Source organism: Octopus bimaculoides, chromosome 10 (assembly GCF_001194135.2).
Source record: "Octopus bimaculoides isolate UCB-OBI-ISO-001 chromosome 10, ASM119413v2, whole genome shotgun sequence".
Classification (NCBI taxonomy): domain Eukaryota; kingdom Metazoa; phylum Mollusca; class Cephalopoda; order Octopoda; family Octopodidae; genus Octopus; species Octopus bimaculoides.
This window is the reverse complement of record NC_068990.1, coordinates 67,708,434-67,717,460: the sequence shown is the minus strand read 5'-3', so window position 1 is coordinate 67,717,460 and position 9,027 is coordinate 67,708,434. Positions and strand designations below refer to the sequence as shown.

Here is a 9,027-nt window from a genome sequence, read left to right as displayed (position 1 = left end):
TATATATATATGAATGCATATGTAGGTATGTATATATATATATATATATATATATATATATCATTATTACTGTTATCATAATAACTTCAACATCCACTTTTTCATACTTGTGTGGCAAAATTCATTAATGAAGGTTTGTATTGACCAGATTTTTTCCTTGTTACCAACATGACTGGATATGCTCTCAGCAGAGATTGTAGACAAATGCCTGTGCTTGTATGATGATAACAATTGTTTACAATCTGTACATGATGTCAAAACAAGGACAATCAAACACATGCACATAAAAAGGCATACAATCACATAATATATGTATGTATTTATATATGTGTGATGGGTTTCTTGCAGTTTCAGTCTACCTAATCAGCCCATAAAGCTTTGCTCAGCTCACAGTTATAGTAGTAGATACTTTCTCAAAATTTGTGCAGTAGAAACTGAAACTGAAGCCATTTGGTTGTGTGTGAAGGGAATTTCTCATGTCTACACCTACAAACTCACATGCACACACAAATACATACACACATATAGAAAACACTTAGTAGTGCTCAAATGATTTGAACTTACACTCCGAACCCTTTACCAATAATCATCACTACAAAGTGGTTTCTATTTTGAAATCTCTGGATCTTATCTATTGGCTCCACACACACACGCATGCACACACAGATATATGGAAAATATGTGTGTATATGTGTATACATGGATGTTAAAAAAGATATAATTTTATATACATACATACATACATACATATACGGCTGTTATTTTCATTGTATGAAAAGTGTGAAACTTGATGCCTTGTGTCTTCGAGAGGTATTTTTTCTATTAGTTTTTCATAAATTTTTTTTTTGTTTTATTTGATTACATAAACTAAAATGGAACCTTTCAAACTGTCTTATCATTTTTAATTGTGGTCACCTAAATAAATTATTGGTTTGGTCAGTTCCATAGAATCAATATGTACAGTCATCTACCTATTGTTCTTATGTTGGGTGAAATTTTCTTTTTATAGACTGGAGATGTCCAAGTCACAAATGATTAAGCCAAATTATATATTATTACCTGTTTTAATAAAGCTATCACGCAGCACAGACAATGACTGGTTTATCAAAGGTTATTACATGTCCTTCCTATAAATAGAGGTGTTTCAAGCTATAACAGTTGACAGAGATGAAATAAGTAGACAGATAGACACTCACAGCCACTTAGACATAAATACATTCTGACATAAACCACTGCTATTTATTGTTTGGAAATAAACTTCAATACGAAAAATACTTGGCAGGTGAAAGAAAATTGACATAAAATTGAAAGGTGTGTGAGGTTTGTACTGTAAAGCTTTGGTGTTATACATACACACATACACACACACATGTATGTGAGTATATATATATATATATATATATATATATATATACATATATATATATATATATATATATATATATATATATATATATATATATATATATATATATATTACACACAGACACACACACACATATATATGAGGGTTGACCCTGTTTTAAGCATATAGTTTTATCTGTCTTTTACCTTTATCAAGAGAATTATTATTGTTCATTTGAAAGACAGAGAGCTGGTAGAACTGCTAAAGCATTGGAGAAAAATGTATAACAGCATTTCTTCCAGCTCTTTACATTCTGAGTTCAAATCCCACTACGGCCAACCTTGTCTTACATCCTTATCATCATCATCATCATCATCATCATCATCATCATCATCATCATCATCATCATTTAAACGTCCGCTTTCCATGCTAGCATGGGCTGGACGATTTGACTGAGGACTGGTGAACCAGATGGCTGCACCAGGCTCCAATCTGATTTGGCAGAGTTTCTACAGCTGGATGCCCTTTCTAACGCCAACCACTCTGAGAGTGTAGTGGGTGCTTTTACATGCCACCAGCACGAAGGCGAGTCAGGAGGTACTGGCAATGGCCACGCTCGAAATGGTGTATTTTACGTGCCACCTGCACAGGAGCCAGTCCAGCGGCACTTATCCTTATACATATATATATATATATATATATATATATATATATATATGGACATGCACACACATGCACCAAACTACTCCCAAAGCTTTGGACATCTCAGAGCTATGCAGTAGAAGATACTTGCCTAAGATTCCATGTCATGGGACAGAACCAGATGGTTTAGAAGCAAACTCTTTAACCATACAGCCATGCCTGCACCTTTATATATATGTGTGTGTTTCTGATACTTATCATCTTGCTTGTTTCTATTTAGCATGTTGTACCTGTTAAAAAAACTTGCAAAATAAATTTCCAAACCACAAGAATACAAAATTAGATTAATCAGCTCCTTCCTTCTTTGAACTGATTTTAGATGTAGATTTTCACCAACAGCTACCTTTTGGTAGCTCTGTCAGACAATATATTCTTCTTCTTGCACATATTTGAAGCAGCTTGAGTCTTTTCATAGAAACATATCTGTAGAATCTTTTCAAACTAATGCAACCAGACTGTTGATTTCTCTCTACTAATATTACCTAGCTCATACTTTAGTGTCATAGCAATCTACTTTAAATTTCAATACATTCAGATATTTCTCTCAAATGAAAAAATTCTTTTCTCTCAGTGCAAGACCTAAGACATCAGATTTCTATTCTTCCTGTAGCATATAAATGTATCGAAACTCATGAACTTCTGATTTTTAGTTACTTATCTAAGTCATTTTCCCATTTACTTGAACTCAGTTCTCTTTTTTTTCTTTCTCTGCATGTGTGTTATCTGTAGAAGGAAACTTACAAAAAAGGGAAATGGAAAACATTGGTCTAAGACCCCCATCAAAGGAGTTGACTGGATTTATATTCTCAAATAACATTTGATTTGAACATCTGTACAACATCATCATATAACGTCTGTCTTTCATGCTGGCATAGATTGGATGATTTGATAAGATCTAACATGTCAGAGGACTGTACCAAGCTCTAATATCCACAATGGCATGGTTCCTACATCTTGATGCTCTTCCTAATATCACCCACTTTATCGATTGTTCTGGGTGTTTTTTCATGTCATCAACACAAGTGTGGGCACTGAATAACTCACTAGACGAAACCACTCAAACTGAGGGATGATAATATTAAGGGTAGTAGCTTTATGTCTTCTGATGAGAAATAAGATTATTATAGGGGGATAGCAACAAGTGTCTTGCTGTGGAGGAGATACATGACTAGCCAAAAGACGGTGGTGATTCAGTTTCAGTATGTGCCCACAAGGTACAAGAGGGTGAATATGATGGGAGATTGGGACAAAGAGACATGAGCATTGGGTGGATAAGTTTGGGGGAACATGATGAGAGTGATGGATAGTTAGAGGTGGGGATATACAAGAATGAAGTAAGTGGCAAACAAGGAAGGAAGCATTGTTAGTGGTGTATACTAGTTGGGTAAAAGGACTAAGGGTAGGTCAGGGAGAATGAGGCAAGTAGCAGGACAATAGAAGTGGGGGGAGTTGGCAGCAGCTTATGACAAAAGTTTGTCCAACCAATGATTAATCAATTACTACATACATCTTTAATAACAAAATATTCATTAAAAACATAAATTTAAAAAACAAAACAATACATGTAAATTATCATTAGTTTCAGATTTTAATTTATCAGCAAGAAATATGATATTAAGTTTCGTGAGTTTTTTTCTTTTTTTATATTGTGTGTCTCTTGAATCAAATGACTAATCACGTGGCAGCAATAATCAGCTAGTTCTGTCAGCTAGCGATTTTATACAGATATTGTCATAATAACTAAATATTTTGGCATACAATAAAGCCAGTGTGTAGCAGCAAATTTTACAGAATATTGTTTAGATTCATACTTAGATATTGGATTATGAATCCTCATCTGGATATAGTCTTTCATAAACTTCTTTTTGTCAGCCAAAGGTCTCAGAGAAATTACCTTGGTCATTGTGTCAATTTTCTTTATGGTTAAACACAGTTCTTAGTGTAAAACTTTGACAAAAGAAGATGTGAAAAGGAGAAATGATTGGGTCATTGATAATGGTATTTAGACAGCAATGTCATTCAATCACCCTCGAGATTCTTCTCTAACTCAGCCATTGTCTAACTGGTCACTACTTTCTCCAACTATTTATCAAAACTAACATCTGTGAACAAGGTGAGCAAAATAATTTTCTCCTGATATTTAACTTTCTTGCCAGCATTTTCAAGCAAACAAGAAAGTTCTGTCTCCCTCTGTTGAGGATTTAAGCTACAAAAATAAATAAAATGCTTTCATTTTAACAGTGGCTATCAGTAGTCTTAGCCTCCTTTTTTTATTTGTCTCTGATTTGTTAGAATGTGTTTTCTTCTTTACAATTAATTTTTAAAGAATTTTTCATTTTTTTTTTGTCATAAATACACCCACCCTAAAAAAAAGAAAAAAAGAAGAAATCTTTGATTGAAACTGAATTTCTGTCTTTTAAAGTAAGTTCAGAATAACAAGAAGTATTCAGAAACTGTTTACTAAACAGAAGCATCACATTGTACTGAATCAACCAAACAAATCATATGTTATTTCCCTCATCTGGCTATTTATTTCTTGTATTTTATTTGGATAGATGAATAGATCGACCCATCCAGTCAAATGTGACATACTGTGGCTCTGTGGGAACTTCATAACGACAAAGTTTTCCTGGAACCATATATCATCATCATCATCACCTTCTATGCTGGCATGCATTGGACAGCCAGGTACAAGACTACCCCAGGTTACTGTGTCTGTTACGGCATGGTTTTTTACTGCTGGATGCCCTTCCAAATGCCAACCACTTCACAGTATGAACTGGATGCTTTTTACATGACACCAGCGCTGGCAAGGTCATCAAGTAATTTGCAAGACAAAGAGGTTATCTTGTGTCAGGTGATGAAAGGCTAGTGTGGGATGAGAGACAGAAACAGGTGTGTTGCTATAGAAGAGGGACATGGTTACCTGGCCTGAGAGAGGGAGAGGAAGAGAAAGAGAGAGATAGTGAGAAGAAGAGAGAGAGTTGGCAATAGGACAGGCATCCATTTGAAGAAGAACTGCTTCAACAAATTCCATCTGAAACATGTTATCAGGGAAAAATTGATTTTAAGAAGATGATGATGATGATGATATATTAGCGAATATGCATATAGGTGCAAGCATGGTTGTGTGATATAAGAAGCTTGCTTCCAACTACATGGTTCTGAGTTCAGTCCCACTGTGTGGCACCTTGGATAAGTGTCTTCTACTATAGCCTTGAACTAACCAAAACTTTGGGAGTGGGTTTGGTAGACAGAAACTGAAGCCCATTGTTTGTGTGTGTATATATATATATGTGTGTGTGTGTGTGTACACACACAATGGGCTTCAGTTTCTGTCTACCAAATCCATTCCCAAATATATCATCATCATCATCATCATCATCATCATTGTTTAACGTCCGCTTTCCATGCTGGCATGGGTTGGACAATTTGACTGAGGACTGGTGAAACCGGATGGCAACACCAGGCTCCAATCTGATTTGGCAGAGTTTCTACAGCTGGATATACACACATATACATACATATACACACATGTACATATGTGTTTGGTGTCTGTGTGTTTTTGTGCCTATGTTTGCCCCACAAATGCCTCTTGACAACCGGTGTTGGTTTGTTATGCCTCATAACTTAGCAGTTCTGCAAAAAAAGACCAATAGAATAAGTAACAAGCTTTAAAGAAAAAAGAAATACGTACTGGGGTCGATTTTTTTTTACTAAAAATTATCCAAGATGGTGCCCCTGTATGGCCACAGTCTAATGACTGAAACAAGTAAAAGCATAAAAGAAAACAATAATACAGCTAATGAAAATAAAAATAAATAAAATTAAAATAATCAAAGCAAAATAATCAAAGCAAAATAATGAACAATGAAATGAGGATGAAAACATGATGATAATGATGGTGAGGTATGTAATGAAAGTTTTGATGTAGGTGTAAATAAATTGAAAAATGATAATGAGGTGGAGTGCAATGTTATAAAGGTTATGATAGAAATGTAGATAAGATGAAGGTGGTAACTTTTTGGTAATGGAAATATAATTGACCAATATATCTAGGGTTGTATGAAACCATAACAGATGCAGTGTAGGATGGTATTCTACAGTTTGTATTTGTACATTTGGATACAATAGGTAGATGTATATTATTGATGTATTCGTTTCTGTATTATGTGTAGTGTATCCAAAAAAGTCTTAGTGGTGGTGGTGGTTGATGTTATTGTACAAGGGTACTTTTTTGTAATACTATATACAGTGTATGGTACGTAGAGTGTGAAATATGTGTAATGAAGCTGAAGTACAATCATTTTTGGTGTATTGAAAATTCTATATTCTTGGCTTCATGTGAAGGTCTATAATTTAAGAAGTCCTATAAATTTTCTTCTGGCAGAAAATTTATAGGACCTTCTTAAATTATAGACCGTTATCCATTATAGAAATTTATCTTCTAAAATTTTTATTTACAAAACTCTGCATTCCCAAAAATAAAATTTGTAACATTTCTTTGGTACAAAGAATGCATTTTGTTTCTTTGTCTCTCTATGATTTGACTTCAGTCAAGAACCTCCACTGTAGAATGTAACATTGCTTTTTTCATGTACCAAAGGTAACTTGATAATTCTATTGTATTATTTGCTTAGTACAAAGGTGCTGGGACTATATACTCTTAAATTCATTTGTTTTAAGGCTTACTCAAGGAGCTAATGAGCACATTTTTAATAAGGTACTTTTATAGAGTTATACAATTTCAGCCAGTTCAGATGGCTCTGTTAACATTTATCTGTAATCTATTACTATCATACCAATTTAATTAACTATATTTGAGAGAGCTATGTTCTGTGCTATACTGGGAGTGGTGGAATGAAATAGTTTAATTATTTTCCTATTGAAAAGCTTATGTTGGTCTCTAGAGAAGTGTCTATCTAGTAAGGAGAAAAATCTTTTATAAATGCAGCAATTTGCATGCTGCACCATGGATTACAAGAGGTTGCTGAAAAGTTCCTGGCTTTAGGTAAAAGAAAATACAAGAGACTCAGTTAATTATGATTTCATTCAACATATTCTCCTCTCAGATTCACACATTTATTTCAGCGTTCCTTCAGTTTTTCTAAGCTCTGTAAAAGAATTCAGAAGGTTGGGCCTCCAACCAGACATTTTGTGATAGCCTTAAGGCCAGGAATTTTTCAGCATCCCTTCGTATACCATGTAAATTTTCCATGTCTGTGATCATGTTTGGTCAATTGAATTACCTGCTCATTGAATTAAGATGTATAATTGACTGTGAATTCCACAGGCATATGGATTCTTAACAAAGCTCTTAATATGAATCAATGTGATATGTGGTGACCAGTCTGCACTTTTAAATTACAGGTACATTTTGTCCAATGGACTTCCAAATAGCAAGCAATGGCTATGTTTATGTAGATATAAATGAAAATAGTTGTTTGTTTACGCACACACTTTGTCTGTATCTTATTCATATATGCCAGTACCATCTCATATAACTATTTAATTTGCTTTGTTGTATATTAGGAACGTAATTGTTCCTGCAAGAACACACACACAGAGGTTCTGTTTCATTTCTCTTGTTAGTATTAATCAACTTAAGACATTGCAGAATCATTAGGACACCTGACAAAATGCTTAGCAGCATTTCGTGCATCTTTACATTCTGAGTTCTAATTCTGCCAAGGTCGACTTTGCTTTCTATCCTTTTAGGGAGGATAAAATAAATACCAGTTGAACACTGGGGTCAATCTAATCAACTTTATCCCCTTCCCCGAACCTACTGACCTTATGCCAAAATTTGAAACCATTATTATTAGTCAAATAGTTAGCTGTTTGGTCAATTAACTAATTCTTTATTTGATTAATTTTTCAATCAGTCAAACAATCAGCTAGGTTTGTCAGAGTCTTTTCATCACTTTTGTGACCTTATCAAGAAAATGCCCTCTCCGCAGCAAGACTGAGACCTGGAGTGGAGAAAGCATATCATTGATGAGGTCATGCATAACAACAAATAGACCTTCATGAACTTTACTGATTGGTTGACTAACTAAACATTTGGTCAAACAGCCAATTAGATAATTGGTTAAGAAATTAAATAATTCACTAACCCTAATGAAAGAAGTGAAACAGAACCAGTGTATCTTATTATTATTCATACAATGACCCTCCCAAACTACATGATCTATTTCAGCACACAATTTCACATCAATAATCTTGCAAACCAAATACAAAAATGAAATATTTCATTTTTGAATGCTTAATATATAATGTTTCTAATAATGGATTTTTTTTTTTCTTATTTTCTCCAAACAGATATACGATGTAGAGCAACTGACTTAAAAATCATAAATGGTAAAGTGGAAATAGTTCCCTATAACAAATTTGGAGCCATGGCAAAATACACCTGTGCAGATGGCTATGTACTCTATGGCAATGCGACCCGGATTTGCCAAGGAGATGAAAAATGGAGCGGAGAGATACCTCGATGTGTTATGAAGGATCCAGATGTTGGTGAGAAAATACTTCAGGATTTCTATACCCACTTCTTTTTGTTTGTAGAGAATTATATATATATATAAGCATATATATATATATATATATATATATATATATATATATAGTATGTTTTCCTTATTTACGTTTACAACACCATAGATTAGTGAAGTTTATATAAGTCAGCATGTCTTGATATTTTGAGTGTTGAAAACAATCTCTTCCTTTGGTATTTATTGTTTTAGAAAGATTATAGATTTACTTGCATGTTGAATAATCACATCAGTATCACAGATGTGGAACTAGAAATGTAGGAATGTGTGAGGAAGAATGGACCAAATCATTTCAGGAACCATTTACGTATGTCTATATGCACAACATACATGCATAATTACGTACATGTGTGTGTGTATATATATGTATGTATATATATATGTATGTATATATATATATATATATATATATATATATATATATAT

The 9,027-nt window shown here is 33.7% G+C and overlaps 1 protein-coding gene across 1 annotated transcript in view; it reads left to right on the top strand.

The window, feature by feature from the left end:
* Positions 1-9,027, top strand: part of LOC106883993 (protein lev-9-like) — a 1,203,458-nt gene that overhangs the window by 502,635 nt on the left and 691,796 nt on the right. The window contains exon 4 of the mRNA XM_052971268.1: positions 8,369-8,566. Within this exon, the coding sequence (XP_052827228.1) occupies positions 8,369-8,566 (198 nt within the window). The remainder of the gene's footprint in view (positions 1-8,368; positions 8,567-9,027) is intronic.